Consider the following 19,107-nt stretch of genomic DNA (forward strand, 5'->3'; position numbering starts at 1 on the left):
TTTATAAACACCCTTGAGCTGTAATCACTTGTGTCTGTCTTTACTATTGCCACCATGAATTCCTTACACTCGTCACAGTGTGACTATAAAAAGCCTTAAATCACAAGTGCCTGGAGAGGGAACTCCCTTGTCACAATGAGAACTTCAATACACATGAGACACCAAAAAGACAATTAACTGTTTGAAAGTAAGCTTCCAAATAAGATATTGGTAGCCAGGAAAAGAATGAACGCAGCCTTGACATTGTTGTTTGAAAGTCCATGGGAGGAACTAAAGAGACTTTTCAAAACTTGTGCCAAGAACTGTCAAGAACCAGTTTATGTGACTTTTCCAGATAGACCATGAGAAGGGAGTCATTCTCCTGGTCTAGGTTAAGTTGAAATATCAGATCCTATTGGAAGATACTACTGTTCCGTCAATTTGAGACTGAGTTACGTTGCTATTAGAAGAGAGTCATTCTCCTTTTTGAATGCTTTATGGTTTACTTTTCTTAGTGGCACGGATTGAGTAGTTGGTTTGGATTGTGGACGGTGTATTAATAATTTTTTTTGGCTTGTATCCTGACGAGCACCTGAGTTATTCTAGGTTGAGGTAGGGAACCTCCACCCCAATCTCTATAAGTAGGGAGAGATAGATTTCTTACCTCATCTAATAAAAGTCTTTAGCCAAAAATGACTGCTCCTCGTCAACCTCTTTACTCCATTGCGCCACACAAATACACAGATTTGCATGGGTCTCGAGAGATGATCTGAAACACCTAGAAAAGCATCCGTATTCTAATTACAGTCCCATTTGTACATCCAATGAAACCATATAGACTTTACATGGAGTTGGCAGACATCGGCCTAGATCTAGGCTAATCTGTACATTTGTTTGGGAGTCCAATATTGGTTTTAGCTTGGTTCAAAGATTGCATATCCTCATTGGTCAATTGTTCCCTTGTCTACCGACTCACTGTTTATCGCTTCTGTAGCAGAACCTACATTCCACAGATGTACTACTCGTACGTACGAACAAAGTCCACACCCGATCTACACCACCTCCAATGACAAGATGATTTGAAGGGAAGGTGGAGGGAAAACTCTGCCACCTGTCGGGACAAGCCAGGAAAAATCTGAATCTTTATGGATTGGACAAAGCAACTTACAAGCTGGGCACCCTACCCTAACGGTCAAGCCTGCTGCTGTAGGACTCATGTAGTGTATGACTTTGGAATGGCAATTTTAAGTTTGTCCTCCACGAACAATAGCCCGGATTCTATCGAAATCAGTCTGCTCTTGGGATGAGCTCACTAACCATGCCGATCAATTATGTGCATAACTATATAAACATGCTGTTAACTTTACACCTAAACAGGGAGAAGACCTTGTTCACCCTTTAATGAAGTCTTATATACAAGAGGCACTTGCAAACACCCCTGGAACTACATTTTAACAACACATTTTACAGTAACATGTAAAGCACTTTAAAAGTCATACACATGAAAAGAACTCACACATTCTCTTACCGATGCACAATGAAGTTTTCATGGAGGTACTGCAGTCCCCTTAAAAGCTGCAGAATGATGCATTTGACCTGGAATCAGATGACAACAAAATGAAAAATGAAGAACTTGAAGTCTCTCACAAAGACAAATGGCCTGCACAAATGGGGCAACAGCAGAAATGTAGTTCCAGAAAAGGCATAGGGATTATTTACTGGGTTGGCTGAAAGCAAAGTGGAAAAAGAAAAAAGTAGAATAAGCCTCGTATCTACCCACTTTGGGGCTTCTCTGGGCCTCTCATTCACATTTTTTAGGCAATGCAGGTCTTTCTTGACCTTCCTGCTTTCTTGACCTCCCAGGTTCTCAGCTCAAGGGTAGTGCGCATTTGCTCAATCTATTTCAAAATGGAGAGTCCAAGTCAGTCTCTAACAAATGGCCGCAGTTTTTAAGGCAAACAGAAGGCTACTCCTGACCTTCCACTGACTTGCTTGTTGACCTCTCACCGCCATGCTTTCCCAGGGGCCTGGTTCTCTGGCCCACCATTCTACACACTGTCTCATCCTTGACGCCCCACCACATGCACATACCGATGGGTCCTATGTTCCTGCACATCTGAAACATTTTGCACACATACATGTTCCTCCTTCTGTCCACGATTCCGAATGGTCAGACTCTGGGTTCATCTCTCTACCCACTACAACTGACGTCCTGGGAGTTTACCATACCCCTCTATCTTATCTCACTCGCCTCCTCTATTTGTCTCCTAATGTTCTGCCCTCATCTGACCAATCTCTTCTTCAGCCCCTCCACTTGTTGATGTTTCGTTCTTCCTTTGCTTTTCCTTTCACGCTCCTCCTCCTCTTTCCTCCAACCTCTGTCCCCTTTGCCTCCTTCCCCACTTACCACCCTCCACTTAATCAGCTAATACAACCTCCTCCCAAACTCTGCCTGCACGGCAAGAACTCACACCATATTGAGTTCACCCCTTCCCTCCATATGGGTCAGCTCAATTTCTGTGATCTTTACATACCATTATGGCGCAAGTGCAAGTGATTTTGGCCAGGCGGGTCAGAGTAGTCAATTCCCCCTTCAGAGCGCCCCTCGCTCTGCTTACGAGACTGTAGCCCGACCCCTTTTCTCTCGAGGACTGATCCTCTGTATATTTTTGATTTTTAGAACTTTCCAACATGGGAGAAGCCCATGTCACAGGTACGCTTCAGCCTGTGCGGTTCTCCCGCTCCTCTATCCTATCTAATGATACGCATTTGGCAAGTTAGCAAAAAGGGGTGTGCAGAAGGCCGCGGTTACAGACACTGGCTCACTCTAGGTGGTACCAGACAATGGAGGAGGGGCTGTCACCACTCCTGTGCGATATGCAACTGGAACCCTTGGCTCAGCTAGTAATCCCATAATTCTTAGGTGCCAACAGCAAATAGGTTATCAATGTAAGGGATCACAGGTAGTAATCTTTCCCCCTAAGTATTCAGAGAACCTTCTATGTGTATAATGGGTACCAAGTCTCATCACTCTGCCCTCTATGTTGTATAGGATGCAGCGATCGGTGTTGTGATCCTATGGCAAAGAAGCAGCTTGACCAGAAAAAGAAAATGGAAGAGCGCTGTATACTGGAGACTGTATTGTATTTAAAGATGCAGAGGAAATCAAAAATACCTATGACATAGGAAATCAAAGCATTTTATGTTTCTTCTATCTGAACACTTGAGTGAACAGCGTCCCTTTACGTTGTTAGAAATCCCAGCCCGGACAAGCGTTTAGCCTGTGTTTAGCCTGTGTCCTTTTTGGTAGATTTGAGTCAAACCATCTAGGGGCTATATCTCTCAGACTGTCGGGTATTTAGAGAAGCTGAGGGACACCACTATGCCAGACAACGGCAAATCAGAACACTTTAAGACACACCCCATTTTGACCCTGTAGAGTTAGACCAATTCCAAGCAGGCTATTCCAGTTTTGTTCTACGCAAATCCCTAGATAACATAGGTATTTATTTCAACCATCTGAGGTTTGTAAATAAACTATCTTTGAACTTTTACTCCACGACTCCCATGTTTTGTCAATCCGGCGCACAGGTTATGACATAACGGAACCTGGCCATCTTGTGGGGCCCACAGAAACCGGAAATGGTGAACAAAGTGGTGTGCAATTAATGCACATTTTATTTTTAAGTGGACAACATTTATTTAATTGGGTATATTGGAAATATCTGCCAACAGAGCGCAACCAAAACTGGCAAAAATGTGCTAAGTGGACTTGCTAGAAACCGGAAATTAGGTGCTAACTAGGCCAAATGGGAATTGACAATGATGTGCTAGCCTGGTTCTCTGGTACTTGATATTTTGTAAATTCACAAGCTTTGACTACATCCCATCATCAAGCTGGAAATCCTTGTGGGAGGACGTATGTCCTAAACCGTACCTCCGGCAATAGCCGTTGAACATTTTTTTTTTTCAAAATAGTTTACCGACAATTTTACAGAAGTCAATGACCTTATCTGGGGTCTAACTGATGTTTCCCCTGAGACAATGAGAAGCCTGATTATATAAATTCAAGGTAAGCACTCAAGAAGTATCAATGGGACTATAAAGAGCCAGTACTCGTGATGTGTAATGACTGGAATCAGTCTGCACCTTCCACAGAACCATATCACTGACGAATAGCATTGCTGCACCATACCGCAATTTCAACAAGTTGTCGTTTCTGTGGCTAGGCACCTTGCCTCGTGGGTTTTCTGTCATCTTGCTTGCCTGCAGCACTTATTGGTTGCCACTGGAACACTCCCAAACGAACCAGAAACCAGGACAATCACTGTTAAAAACTTTGACTTAACCAACTTCCAAAGCTTTGTCAGTCATTGTTTGGGAACTGCAGGATATGGTCTGCTGCAAATTCCTGCATAGACGAATGAGCTTTTTCTTTGACATTGATCCTATTCCTAACAATGCGGAACTACAGCCCCAGGACCAGTATATTCTGGTTAGCCAGTAAGATCCTGAACCATCTCGCCTTTTGCTTCAAATAGGAGCTAATTTTCAATTGAACAAATATAGGCTCTGCTTGGCCACTGGGGTATTAACAGACAATATTGGTATCAAACGTGGTTGTTTGACTTTGGATATTGCTGGTTATCCTAACTGTAGGGTCATGACCTCATAACACTACAAAGACAATTTAAAAAAAAGCCAACCCTGCAGAATCCTTCACTTACCTTCTTTCTAAGAAATTAAAACAATACTTTCAGAACACATTTGATTGGAACGTTCCTTGCTGAATGTTAGGCATGTGTTATACTAGATCTTAAACAACCTTGACTGCTACCACTGGGGAAGCCAAGAAACGTTAGCAGGAAACCCAGTTGCCTAGCAGGGATGTGATTTCACCAAATGCCAGGGGTAGAGGAAGTGACACGGCACAACCCTTGCCCTCCCGATGACATCACAGGAAGTGATGTCATTTGACCCTGCTTTGACCAACCTGAAGCCAAGCTGAACTATCCTCATTCTAGGAGTGTCTGCAATCTACACACTCCTTGTGCGTGCCTTGTTCTGTCTTAACTACCGCATTTTGCGCACTGACTTTCTTTCCGCGGTCTCCTCACCCCATTTTAGTGTCCATGCCTTCAAGCCTTTATCGTAGTCCTCTTTCAGGCTGTACTCTGCCCCCTTTTTTCCTTCTTTACATCCCTGGCGTCCTTGCCCTCGTCAACAAACCCACACTAACACTGGCACCAAGCAGTCACAGAAGGGTCCAGGGCCTGACAACCCCTGTGCCAAAGACCTGCTTGTATCATACTCTAGGGCAGGGGTGCACACTGGTTTCGCTTGAGAACTGAATATAACACTGAAGTCCCATGTAGTGGCCTGAACTATCTATGGGAATAAGCGGGTCGAAGGGACATCAGTGCGCAAATTTTAGTTAAAAGAAAACACACAGGTTTTAAGGTCTGATTTTTATTTATTACTGTTTTACTGTAACATGTGATTCATAGCCTTTTAATACCAATACCACTTTGATTTATTTGTGTTACAGGGCTGGAATCATGTTTTTAAATAGAAGAAAAATTGCACGTATCATGGTGCAAAGACAAAAACTGGACCACAGAGGCTTCATACACCTGACATGACAGATTTACTGACTGACTATAGTCACTTCACCATTAAACTCATGCAACTTGGAGAGCCATAAATAATTTCCTGGAGGTCTGCATGCTGTGCACAACTTCTCTAGGGTGTCAGGGATGTACACACATACTTTTCACCGTGGAAACTATTCCCAGATGACCACCCAATCCTAGCGCAATAACATCTGGTCACCATGACACTCTCAAGCATGCTGTCATTTCTAAATATCGCTTAACATATCATAACACATATCTGCCTTCATATGCCAATTTACTCCATGTATTTCTTTTCCCCTCCGTTGGTCTCCATACCCCTTCACAATGCACATGTGTTTTTTTGTGTGCATCCCTCCCTGTCTGTACCACTGACTTCCTTCAATCCTGCCTCTGAGCTCTCACTGAGCAGCACTCGCTCAGCTCTTACACCCTGTATCTTCAAATAATTCTCATTGCACCCATCAGGCAGGCACAGGACAGCAGAAACACGGGCTTTATTCACCAGGGAAAGCTCAGTCTCCATGCTGATTGTTGTTTTCTCCCCCCACTTATCACCATTGTCTTGGCCACTCACACCCTGCCCACTGTCCATGTCTGCTCCTTGGTGCAATGGAACCTGTGCCCTCTGAGAACACTGTACAAAAGAGGGAGGGAAAAGAAAGTGACATGACAGAAGGAAGGAGCAGGTGTAAGAAATAAATAATAAGGTCATTCCTTACCTAGGCTTTTGTGTTCCTTACTGTGTGGTGTCTCCTTTCCTGCTCTTATGGGTTACAACAGACCCCCTCACCTGATGATCCCTCTCCACATTCTACCAGCCCCACCAACATAGGCACTTAATTTACTCTCAATGCTCTGGCATCTTGTCTCTTCTGGTGCTTTGCTGGCTGGCCATCAAAATAGTTCATGGACTCTACAAGCTCCATCACAGATGCCATCTTGTTTTTTATTCAACACAAAAATAGGCTGCTTAATCTACACAAGCCATTTCTTTTGTTTGCCCAAAAAAGGCCCTATGCACCACAGCAGTATGCCAGGGTGCTAATAATAATAATAAAATGCCTTTTTATAGTCTGATCCAGTTTGGTGGCTGTAGTTTGTGCTCAAGGGTCTGGTGTTTTTTCTGATGAAGGACCAGTTGGGTCCAAAATGCACTGGACACTAACTCTGTTAACGTTCCACCTTTTGCTCCGACACATTAGAACTTGTTTTGGAATGGTTTGATGAACAATGTTTTGGGATGGTTTGATGAACAGAGTCTTATCTTCAAAACAATGAAGAGCTTTGCACTGTACCAAGCTACATTTCAACAGTATATACTGCATTGGAGCACCCACAACCAAGGACGACGTTTTTGGTCTGTTTGTGGGTTATAGCCATCTGAAGCTGCCATTATCAGTTCAGTAATTCAGAGGCCATGTTTCAATTTAGTGCAACCACATCAAGATGACAGCTTTTGTGTCACTGCATTTTCAGAAGCTTCTTTAATAATTGTACCCCTGTGTTACAGTGTGTTCTTCACTTTAAAATAAAAATCACGGTTTTCATGTTCTCCCCAACACTTATAGAAACATAAAAGGTCTTATTAAAATTCAGCCATGGGCACTTGCTTTCCTAATGCGAACTATGTATGATACTAACACACCATGGGATATTTAATTGCATGCTCCTTGCCATGATGTGTTATCATTAAACAGTGGATTTGTACAGGGCGAGTGTTAGTGCCTACATATTTGTTTGTGGTGTCATGTATTAATGTCATTTATTGATGTATTTTGCAGGAGATATAATCAGGACAGCCGAAATAAAACCATTGTGTTGCTTTTGGCAGACAGTCCTGTGCTTTCAGACAATGAGGCGAGCGAGCGTGCGCGCCAGCCCTTCTTAAGCTTAGGGACAGGTAGCAATTACAACCAAGGCATGATGGCCAACCGCGCAGGGTGAGCAGCATGCGCGCAGGCAGTAGCAGTGATCAGAGACAGACGGTGGAAGGCAGAAAACCCAGGTCCTGCAAACTCTGTGTGTGACAAGGGTTGGGCTGTGACTGGGAGAGCTGCAGACAGTGTACGCTCAGAATGGATAGGAAGTGAGCCTAGGGTCTGGACACTCTGGTAATCACCGGCTCCACCCGTCACTGGCCCCGACAGAGCCCAGTAAAGTGGAGGGCCAAAGGAGAAAATGTACCCGATGCTTCGCAGTGGGCCAGGGGCGCTACCACTCAAACGTTGATGTCTGTTGTTCGCCTTTGCCGACGACCACCAGGCTTCTTCATTAATGGACTCCAGGGCTACTACAACATGTAGAATTCCAGTCTGTGCTGCCTGCATGCTGTCCGTGCCTCGTTTTGGTTATAGGCACGCACGGAATTAAAAGCTTTTTATTGAAGAATGGCTGGGACGGGTCACGGGACGCATGGGGCCGCAAGCGAACGGCCATGGGTGGCAGCTGCGACCCCTAGTGACCCCTACATGATGTGCATGTTGCCTAGCTGTGAGATCAGTGCTCTTCGTCGACTAAACACCAATATCTCGGGGCAGCGGTATGGGTTAAGGACAACACCAATGGCTGCCAGTCAGACTTAACAGTAAATGTAGGTCTGACCAGAAACAGAGTTGGCGCTTGTGCAGGCACCTTCTGAGATATGATATGATATGGCATTTATAATGCGCCTATACACAAGTGTTTCGAGGCGACACGAGGCAAGGGAGGGGGAACAAAGGAAAGACAGAACAACGATCCTACTAGGCCAGGTAACATTCAGATCACGCAATTGCATGGGGAGGGGGAAAGGGAAAAGTGCGTGGGGAAGGGAGAGGGCAAAGTGCAGTACATGGGACAGTAGAATAAAAATAGATAAATAAAAAGGCCACTGGTGGCAAGTGCAAGGAAGTGTAAACATAAGTGCTAGTAGGGGGACTGTAGGGATACAGAAAACAGTCCCCAGTGCAGGGGTTGCCAGGGAGGCAGTGCAGGCGGGCAACTGGTGGGGCCTGGGCCCAGAGAGTCAGAAGGGTGGCCAGGTAACCAGTGCCGTTTCAGTCTGAATTTAGCAGGGGATAGGAGGAGAGAAAGCAGTGGCAAAGAGGAAGGTTTTGAGGTGCTTCCGGAACCAGAGATGGTTCTCAAGTTTCAGGGAGGCAGGAAGGCGGTTCCAGAGGGAGGCCCCGGCCGAAGAGAGAGATCTACCACCAACTCGTTGCTTGGAGAAGCGACTGACCCTGAGGGAGTTGTATGCGGATGAGCAGAGAGCTCGAGAAGGAAGATATTTAGGAAGAGAGAGTTGAAGGTATTGCGGCCCCAGGCCCCAGAAGGCCTTGTGGACAATACAGAGGGTTTTGAACTTAATCCTCATAGCCACTGGGAGCCAGTGAAGAGATTTCAGTCCTGGAGAGATATGCTCCCTGGGCTTGAGGCCAAGGACAAGTCTTGTAGTCCTGTTCTGGATCAGTTGCAGAGGGTGGAGAGTAGAGGCAGGCAGATTTGGATAGAGGCTGTTAAACTAGTCCAGCTAAGAGAGAACCAGAGCTCTGGAGACAGTGAGCTTTAAGGGGAAGGAGAGGAAAGGAAGTATACCTCTGAGGAGGTGCAGCTGGTAGTGTGACTTCTTAGAGACGTCAAAGATGTGAGGAGAGAGAGTGTGGAGTCGAAGAGGACTCCGGGGTTTTTTGCTCTGCAGGAGGGAGCAGGAAGAGGGCCAAGAGAGGCCGACCAGAGAGCTGCAGGGAAGGAGGGAGCGGGTGTGCCGATGAGTAGAATCTCAGTCTTACTGGCATTAAGGCAGAGGTCATGGCAGACAGACAATCAGAGATGAGGGAAGGAGAGGAGGAGGCCAAGGGTAGCCTGAAAATTAGCTGGGTGTCATCCGCATAGCATGGAAAGTTGAGGCAAAGAGCGGCGATGCAGTGGGCAAGGAGTGCCAGTTATTGGTTGAAAAGCCAGGAAGAGAGGTTAGAACCCTGGGGGACACCACAGGTAGAGATAAAGATATCGGAGAGGAAGGACCCAAGTTGGACCTGGGAGGGTCGGTTGGAGAACACTTAACTGCGATGAAAGGGGAAGAGCTAAGAGAGCTTTCAAGCTCAAAGGTTGACTGAAAGAGGCAGAACTGCTGTAAGTAATTCTGAAGTCGTGGGATGGAGCTTATTGGTGAGGCTACTGCATATAGCTCGCCTTTTATTCTGATTGTATGTTAAGATTTTAGAAGAAGTGCTTAGGCATTTTAAATAGTAATATCCGCTTCTGTGTTCTGTTTATTTTACTTGCTGGTGATCGCATCGCTGCTTTCCTAATATTTAATGGGAAATCTTTCTATTGTTTTCTTGCTGCCGCATCATTTACCCACGTGATTTCTGGAACATCTGTGCCAAGGGGAGCAGAAATGCAGCAGAATATTGGTGAGGCTTCTGCATATGGCTCGCCTTTTATTCTGATTGTATTTTGAGATTTTAGGACTGCTTAGCCATTTTAAATAGTAATAGCCGTTTCTGTGCTCTGTCTATTTTACTTGCTGGTGATCGCATTGTAAGGGCCAAGGACTTTTTGCATAGACTTGAATAGCCTGGCAGTTAAGGGGTTAACGGTAGTCTTTCTATTGTTTTCTTGCCACTGTGTTACTCCCCCATGTGATTTCTGGCACATAGGCGCACTTAAGGCAAGCGCATCTGTGCGCGTCCATTATGTAGAGCCAGGATCCTTGGTCTATGCCCAATTTGCCTAAAAATGGGAGATTGACACAGGAGCTGCTTCTTCAGCTTGCACCCCCGCTACTAAATTCCCTCCTGGATTTGTGCCAGGTGAGATGACTTTTTACCATCTGTTAATTCAGCATTCAGCAGCTGGTGGTGGGCCAAACCCACAGACTGTGCAACACGCTGGATTTGATTTTTGCTTCTGAGCTTGCGACTACAGCGTTTCCTCCTCTTCCAGTCCTATGAACGAATCACTTTCTTGGTCCCTTTTGAATGGAAATACCCCAGCCAGTTCCTGCAACAACAAATAACTCTGCCAGCTGCATGCCATAATTGGCACACTAGTCCAGCCACCAATATCACAGGATAGTTGGCTTTTGCGTGCAAAGGCTACTCTATGCTAGACCTGGATGCTATTTCCTTGGCTTGCTTTAGCACTTCAGATACCCTTGCACCTCTTAAACATACGAAGCCTAGACTTCGTCGCTCTGAACTGTGGTTCACAGATCAGTCTGGGCCCTTTGCTTCCAGAAGCATCCGGCTGAGAGGAGATGGTGTTGTACGTATATTTGGAGGCTAAACTTTATCTGTGTCGAATTTCTTCTTTTTGTGCCATCCGGGACGCCAAGTGTCTGTTCTTCACCCATCAGGTGGGAGGCTCTCTTAATAATTCTAGAGAGCTGTTACGGATTGCTTGGCCACTCTCCTCACTATCTCCTGAGATCATTGAACCTTCGTAGTCATTTTGTGACTCTTTGGTCTCGTTTTTTGCAGAGAAAATTGAAAATATCCCAAAAAAGATCTGCTCCTTAGGAGTTCCGAGTGACCAGTCATCCCCCTTGACCCCATCCCTGAGCCACTTCAGTTGTAGTCCTCATTTCTGGTCTTCTCCTTTCAGGATATTATCGCTGTCTCGGTTACACTTAGCTCTGCTTCTCCTATGGACCCCATCCCTCTGCCGGTGCTGAAGGAAATTATGCCCCTTGCTGCCCCCTCTGTTTACGCAAGCAGTCAATCTGTCTCTTAGCACTGGTTCTATTACACTCCTAAAGAAACCTTCTTTGGGCCCCACTGTGCTCGCTAATCTTCACACTATATCTCTTCTCGCCTTTTTGTCTAAACTGCTATAGTCTCTTGTAGCCCGTTGTCTCAGTTCTTTTTTGGAAGGCTCCTCGTTCTTCCTAGTCTGACTACCGTCCTGGTTGCGCTACCAAGGGTGTGCTTGTTTCGGCAGTTGATAACCTGGCAAAGCTGCAGGATCTGGACAGTGTGGGAGCATTGATTTAGCTTGTTCTCAGTGTCGCCTTTGACACCATCAATCCTTCGGTCCTGCTAGAGCGCCTTGCCGGGGCAGGCATATCTGGTGCCGTTCTTTCTTGGTTTAGCTTTTTCCTGACTGGTCGCTCTCAGCCGCTTTCTCTCCCTCCTTTTCGTTGGGTCCCTTCCCCCAAGGGTCTGCTATCTCAACTATGTTGCTCAACTTCATTCAGCTCCTGGCCAGACTTGTATCCGCCAACAACTTCCTATGTTTTTTTTGTTTTTTTTTTAAATTAATTTTATTGATTTAGGAGTATACAATAATACATCATTCCAACACATACCCATGTCGTATGTCATCAATATTGTATTCAAGCAGAACATAAACTTTACTATAACTTTTTAACATTCGCTTATACAATCCCTCCCCATCCCTCAACTCACTCACCCTCTGGTCCTGCCTGCTGCCTGACTTTTACATAGACACTGCGTCCAACCAACAATTAGTAGCTCCAACAGTCTCATTGATTGCAATTCTCCTCCGTATCCCCTATAGCCCCTTCAGTGAACAGGATTTGTAGCAATGTATCCCAACCTTTAAATCTCCATTGTGCCCTCCACCTGGTCCCACCCCATCGCCTTTTTCCATGCTGCCGATTCTGCTGTTCCCCCACCTACGCAGATCTCTCAACCGTTCTTCTATTCTCGGGCCTTTTGGTGATTTCCATGCCATAGCGATCCTGTGTTTGGCCAGGATACACATTAGATCCTTCAGTTTGGTGACATGTTTCCGACCCTTTGGGTGAGAAAAGCGGCCCAACAGGCAAGCTCACAGGGAAAGCGCATCCAATTCCGCCCGCCCCTTTTTGTAGTCTGTTTACGACCTCCAGCCAATATGCACCCACTACTGAGCATGCCCAGAACATATGTAGCATCCTTGCATCTGTCACCTTGCACCCGGGGCAGCGCTGCTCCTTTGCGCCCAAAAACTGCAAGATTCGTTGCAACGTCATGTATTCCATACATCATCAACAGTTGTATAATCTGCAATCTCGCATTCCAGGACACTTTCTTATGGTAGCCCAGGATCCCCTCCCATTGTGCTTCAGTAAAGGCTACTCCCATATCTACTTCCCATTTGTTCCTTACAGTTGAAGGGGGGGAAGGTCCGTTAGCCAATAGGAGGTCATATATTTACGATTTGGCATGCCCACCCTCCGCAGTATCATATAGGACGTCTACCATCGAGTGTTTCGCCATTAGCTCACTATATGCGGGCCACCGGCGTGTGATCTCTCGCTTGATTATGCTATGCACTACGTATTGGCCTGAGTGGATGCATTATATATTACACAGTGTCTTGTAGTAAATCGCCTATGGTGACCACCCCACAGACCTCCCAGTATTCCCGAACTCCTGCCCTTGTGTGTGCCAAGTGTGAGACCACTGAAACCAAAGGAATCTGTGTCAAGATTGATTTGGACAGCCCCATCACTGCCATGGCCCTGTCCCCCACATTCACGCCAAGGACACTAGGAGTGACCATAGTCCACCTTGAAGCTTCCTGAGCCACAGTAACTCTTTCAGATAGTGATTTTGCCCATTGAATTGCAGCATCCTTGTGTCTGGGGTAGGATCATCTGTTAGCCAATCTATAACAAATTGCGGCTGCCCTGCTATATAGTACAGCTCAAAGTACGGGACCCTGATGCCATCCTCTGTGTATGGCTGTGATGAAGAACTAGTAGCTGCCGATATAAGTAAGGACAATATAGGACAGAGCCACAGGGAAGGATATAATGCAACCATACAGCAGGGCAATATAATGATCAATATGAGTGAACCAAACGAACCACAAAATACACGGACTGCATATCCCAGAATGCTCCTCCACTACCGAATTCATTTGAAAACCAGAGAGGGGGAAATCCACAAAAGAAACGGACTACATATACCAGAAGGCTCCTACACTTACCGAATTCATTTAAAAGCCAGAGAATGGGAAATGAAAGTAAAGAAGGGAGGCGAAAGACTAAGTTTTCCTATTTGAACCGACCCTCACCATCAGGGGTTAAATCTCAAGCCAGCTTAGCGAGGAGGGAGCAGGGAGGAGTGGAATTGGCCACAGGTGTGAATGAAAAGTGGTCGGGAACACACAGCGTTAATGATCAGGGAGGAAAGGGCTCAAGGGTTAAAACTACGACCAAACCCATCCAGCGGTCTCTCATTTTTCAGGAATGGAAGGAGGCTGCTGGGGAGGCTCCGGAGTGGAACGAAGCCAGTAGCTCCTACCGGTGGGCCTATTAAGGAGAAGAGGAGGGAACGATGGAGCACACCGTATCTGTCCAGCAAACAACAGAGGTTTCAGAGTGGAGGAAAGCGCCTGAAGGAAAAGGTGCCTACCGCATGTGTGGAAACTGACACTGAAAGAGTTGATTTATCTATGTGCCACAGACCGGGCTCAGCCAGGCTAGTGGGCTGCATTCCGGAGGGGCCCGCAACAGAGACTCAGGACCTTGATTATTTGAACAAGCGGTTGGGGAAGGAATCACTCAGACTTTTCTGAATTTCATTTATTTGAGGCAAGAACCGGAGTCCTGTTTTAAACTGTTACGAACCTTTTTTTTAATTATTTTTATTTTCAGCAAACCCGGAACTCATGGGGTTTATTTTTGATTTAAGTACTAGCTGCAACTGCTGAAAGAGGACAATCCTTATTTGTTTTGCCTGCCCTATTGTATCTGCAGGTACAACATACCTACAGGTGAGCTGTTCAATAAAGTCTATGTTGGTATACTTACACGGTGTCTCTAGCTCACTACATTACAATGGCCTGTATAGTGTTGTTAACGCAATCCTATTCCTCCCATATCACCACAGGAAACCTCTACAGATACTCTCCATGGTCTTGAAAAGGGATCTTGGTATATAAAATTGTACATTTACAAAGTAATCTAGCAGTCTCGGCAATACTACCATCTTCAGTAATGCTGCCCTACCCATCACTGACAGAAGTAACTTAGCCCAGAACTTCATAGAGCTCCTGACACCTTCTAGGGCTTGTAGTGTGTTATGCGCATGTTCTTCCGCTGGGTCATGGTACACGTTAATCCCCAGATATCTAAAAGTACACACTTTCCACTGCAGGGCCAGTACCAGCAGTTTGTTTCCTTCCCTCCGACGAAGTCCCACTAGAGGAAATATCGTCCACGCTGATTGTAATCTCTGACAATGTTGCAAATAGTGCCATTGCTTCAATAACAAATCCAGATTGTCCTCTGGGTTCTGAATGTATAAGAGTGTGTCATCAGCATATAATGATAATAAATGTCTGGCTCCGTCTATTTCAATCCCTGCCTCCCTATATTCTGTCCTAAAATACTGGGCGATTGGTTCCACAGCTATGACGTACAGCAGTGGTGATAACGGACAACCCTGGTGTGTTCCCTTTCCCAGCTCCCATGCTTCTGAAATGTGCCTACCCGGTCTTGACCCTTGCTATCGGCCTAGTGCACATCAATTGGACCCATTCAATAAAAGCCTGACCAAAACGAAATCTATGCAGTGGTGTGTAGAGCCAGTCCCATTTCACAGAGCCGAACGCTTTAACTGCGTCCAATGTAGCTATGGCACACGGTATCTCCCAGGATGCTGTCCTGTCGCATACATGGTGTAGCCTCCTCAAGTTTGTATTTGTATTTATTGTTTTATATAGTCCATGGTATTCTTACGCCAACAACACCCAAAACATTGTGCAGCTGGACCTCTCTTCGCCTGAAACTGTGTCCAGATTCCGGGAATGCTTGGCAGCCACGGGGGAATGGATGAGGAGTAACTGGCTCATGCTGAACGGTGAAGGAGGTGGGCCCTCCTGCAGTTACGGCTATGTGGACCCCTTTGTTCTGGCTTTTCTCCATGCATCCTTTCCCTACCCCCGTTTCAGTTGTAGGGAAAGGATGCATGGAGAAATGTTTCAGTTGTAAAGGACATCAGAGTCAAGATAACCTCAACTCTGTTGGCTCAAATGCAGGTCAACGCGGTGTGCCAACAAGGCCACTATCAGCTAAACGTTCTCAGAAGGGTTCTCCCTTTCTGACGCACTCAGGGCCCCTGTCGTTGCTTCCTTGGTTTTGTCTGCTCTGGACTACTGCACTACTGCAACCCTCTTTACCTGAACCAACCTGCCCTTCTCATCCATCGGCTGAAGGTCCTTAAGAACTGCAGCCAGAGCAGCTACTTTGGCCCCCTATTATACCCATGCCCCTCTAACCCTTCACCGTTTGCATGGACTGCCAGTGGCTACATGGATTTCCTTCAAATCGGTCTGTATGGTGCACCACGCCTTCTATGGGAACGGTGCAGAATACCTTCAGTAGATGTTCTGTCGCTATGTCCCCACCCGAGCATTGCGTTCAGCCCCGTCTTGCCAGGTGGCCATCCCACGTCTTAATTTTGCTCACAGAGGTGGTCGTTCTCTGTTGTGGCCACCACGTTGTGGAGCTCCCTTCCTTTGTCTTTGCGTAAGTATTGCTTAGTGCCAAGATGCCCTTGGTGCGAACAATGCACTCTGAGTAAAATAAATAAATACATAAATGGAACTTTGTAAGATCCAGAAAAGGAAGTACATTTTTAGGAAGCTTGTGGTTTATTTTCTATAACCACAAGCAATTGCTTAATGTTGCTATACTGCTGCATTTACTTCAATTTGAGAGGTTTCTTTCATATAGAAAAAACACTGGCTTTCAGACATTCGAACTCCAAATCGGGAAACATGGAGGCCCTGGTTGACCCTGAACTCTCCCGGTGACCCTAAGGCACAGAGATACCCACTGTGAACACTTAAACTAACAACTCGACAAAGTAATTTGCAAACATTACCTTTTCTCTGTACAGCAAAGATAAAGATCTATTTAACGAATAGTTTGTATATTCACTTATTAGATGTTCTAACATGTTTATTGTGACTTCAACCACCCTGCTGTCATCCTAGGAGTGCTCCCACTAGGAGAGATAGGTGAACTTTAGGGTAACCTGGTGGCCGAGTTGTGGGTAGACTCCTCTCACACTATGAACACTGGGAACAAGAGTTGCGACTGTCATAGTAGACAACCAAATAGATGACAAGATAAGGCTTTTTCCTGGTCCACTTACAGGGCAATGTCCTTGTAAATGTTTTGCTATAGAATGTCGTGTTTGCCATGGATATGGTATTGTGAATCTGGAAATGGACGGTCCGTGATAAAGCAATCACCGCCCAAGACAGGATAGCCTACTCTTGTTTGTGATCTGCTGCAGAGGAGCAGTCTAACACCCTTAACAAGAAGCAACGTGCTTCTCCCACTCAGGAGTCCACGACAGGCCCAGCAGACTGTCCCACACTTGTAAGAAAGGAAGCAGAGCAATCTATAGGTGCCGAGATGTTCAACTAGAGGGAACGGCCTGAGAAGCTAGAGCTGTTGGCTGAAGGAGACCCAGACAGGAACTAACAGCGCTAGACAGAGGTTGACAAAGTTCAGAAGCCAAGTGTCCAATTATTAGAATACACGAGTAGGGCACATTAAGTCAAATAAAACAAATTTATTCTAGAAAAATGTATGGTTTTTATTTGACTTACTCTCCACCAGAGTATTGACTGAAATATGCCACTAAAGTCAATGAAGGGATAGTAAATAAGGACTCTACTATAAGCAAGATATCCCCTCTAACAGAGAATGACTTGACTAGTTTGACATGTCTAGCCAATTTGGAAGAAATGGCTGAACAGGACCAAGAATGTGAAATAGAGTTGGACAACATTATGCTAAAAGAACATTATGGCATTCACAATGATAATAGTTGTCCCAGTCACTTCAAACTGAAATCTATCTTTTGCCCGAACATCATCTGAAACCTTTTAAGATCAAGTTATAAAAGACCTTAAGAAACTAACTGCAAATATACATCCCTTACAAAGGAAACTGAGTTTCTAGCAGTCTAAGGCATTAGAAAAACTTAAAATAGATCACTTTATAGTCATCCGTCCGTCGGACAAAGGTGGCAGCATAGTAGTGATGGAGGGCGAAAAATATAAAACTGAAACGGCAAGACAACTTAACAATGCAGACTGTTATGAACCAGTGGAAAGATCTGTTTTGAAAGATACCAATCTAATCTATTTTGCTATGCTTTGTAAGTGGTGTGACTTAGAATTAATAGATAAAGATGAATAGTTCTTCTTGAAAACAAGTAATCCAGTCACACCCCTCATCTACTTTAATCCAAAGATCCATAAAAGTCTAATAGAAAACATATCTACATTTTTAGATAATTTCTTTCAACCTTTTGTTAGGCTATGGAGTGCACGGTGGTGGCACGAGTTATGGTTGCTTACCTTACCATATCTGGCGAATTTCTGGGGGTTTTCGGTTTTACGTGTAACACTAACATCCCTTTAACAAACTTTTCCACTGAATTTGCTACGTTTTGATTAGTGCAACTTAACCATAAGGTCCCTTTAACAAAGTTTTTTCACTGAATTTCATGGGTTTTTACCAGGGTACCCTTAACTTTTCTACATGTCCCTTGCATCATACTGCCCCCCGCTGCCCCTATCGTAATAGCCACAGAGTCTGCGGACTGTGCGACTGTCCGTGGACTTCGGACAGCACTCTCACTGCCCAAAAGCACAGGGGTTACCTTACATTGTTATATCCTGCAACGGGCAAAGACATGTACATGTAACAATATCAGATACATGTACCACATTCAAAAATAAATATATATAGAAATTCTGTACTTGAGAAACCAGGAGTATGTTGTCATAGGTTGTACAAAGTAGGTAATTTTTCTTTAGTCTTAGTTTGTTAGGCATGGGCATCATCCTTGTTAGGATAGCAAATAATTGGCGTTTCTCTCACCCATTTTTAGTTTTAACTATTGGGCTATTAGGGGGCACTGAAAGCCCTACCTTTACGCTGAAACTATGGTCATTAAAATAAGAGCTTCAAATATGGGCTTTAAATGAGGGTCTGTTATGCTTTTGCAATGGAGATGACATTTGAGGAGGGATACACAGTTGTTTGGTTATTGAATCCCTATGGCTAATCCCACCCATTCCTCCCCATCTCTGAACTCTTTGAGATCTTCCATGCAGGCAGCTATCTTGGATGACTGTGTCTAAGGAAGCTCTCTGAAAATAACCCAAAACACTAGCAGCCATCTTTGAATGGGAAAGATACCATGCATTTTCCAAATAAAATGATACATTGTTTAAAATGGCTAAAGTAATTTGCATTTTGGGAGCTTGTTTTGATTTGTAATGAAATGAGAGCTACTAGTTTATTAAGGCTTTCCGTGTTGACAGGTAGAAAGGTGTTTGTCTGTGTTTACGTTGGTCTCGGTCGTGTTCCGAGGGCTGTGGGAAGGAACCACGAGCCCTAGGAGACAGGTCACTCGTAGGGTGTCCGGGACACAGATGAATAATAGACCCCCCCCCTCCTCCCCCCAAGAGCACAGCCTGCAGAATAATAAAATACCTGGCAGGCTAGGGGCTTGAGTGAAAAGGCAGG

General features: G+C 45.2%; 1 protein-coding gene across 3 annotated transcripts in view; it reads right to left on the reverse strand.

Moving 5' to 3' along the window:
* Positions 1-19,107, reverse strand: part of CDK10 (cyclin dependent kinase 10) — a 282,956-nt gene that overhangs the window by 112,379 nt on the left and 151,470 nt on the right. For all 3 annotated transcript variants that reach the window (XM_069635576.1, XM_069635577.1, XM_069635578.1), the window contains exon 6: positions 1,508-1,575. In XM_069635576.1, coding sequence (XP_069491677.1) covers positions 1,508-1,575 — 68 coding nt within the window. The remainder of the gene's footprint in view (positions 1-1,507; positions 1,576-19,107) is intronic.

This window comes from Ambystoma mexicanum, chromosome 1q (assembly GCF_040938575.1).
Source record: "Ambystoma mexicanum isolate Mex_15411 chromosome 1q, UKY_AmexF1_1, whole genome shotgun sequence".
Lineage (NCBI taxonomy): Eukaryota > Metazoa > Chordata > Amphibia > Caudata > Ambystomatidae > Ambystoma > Ambystoma mexicanum.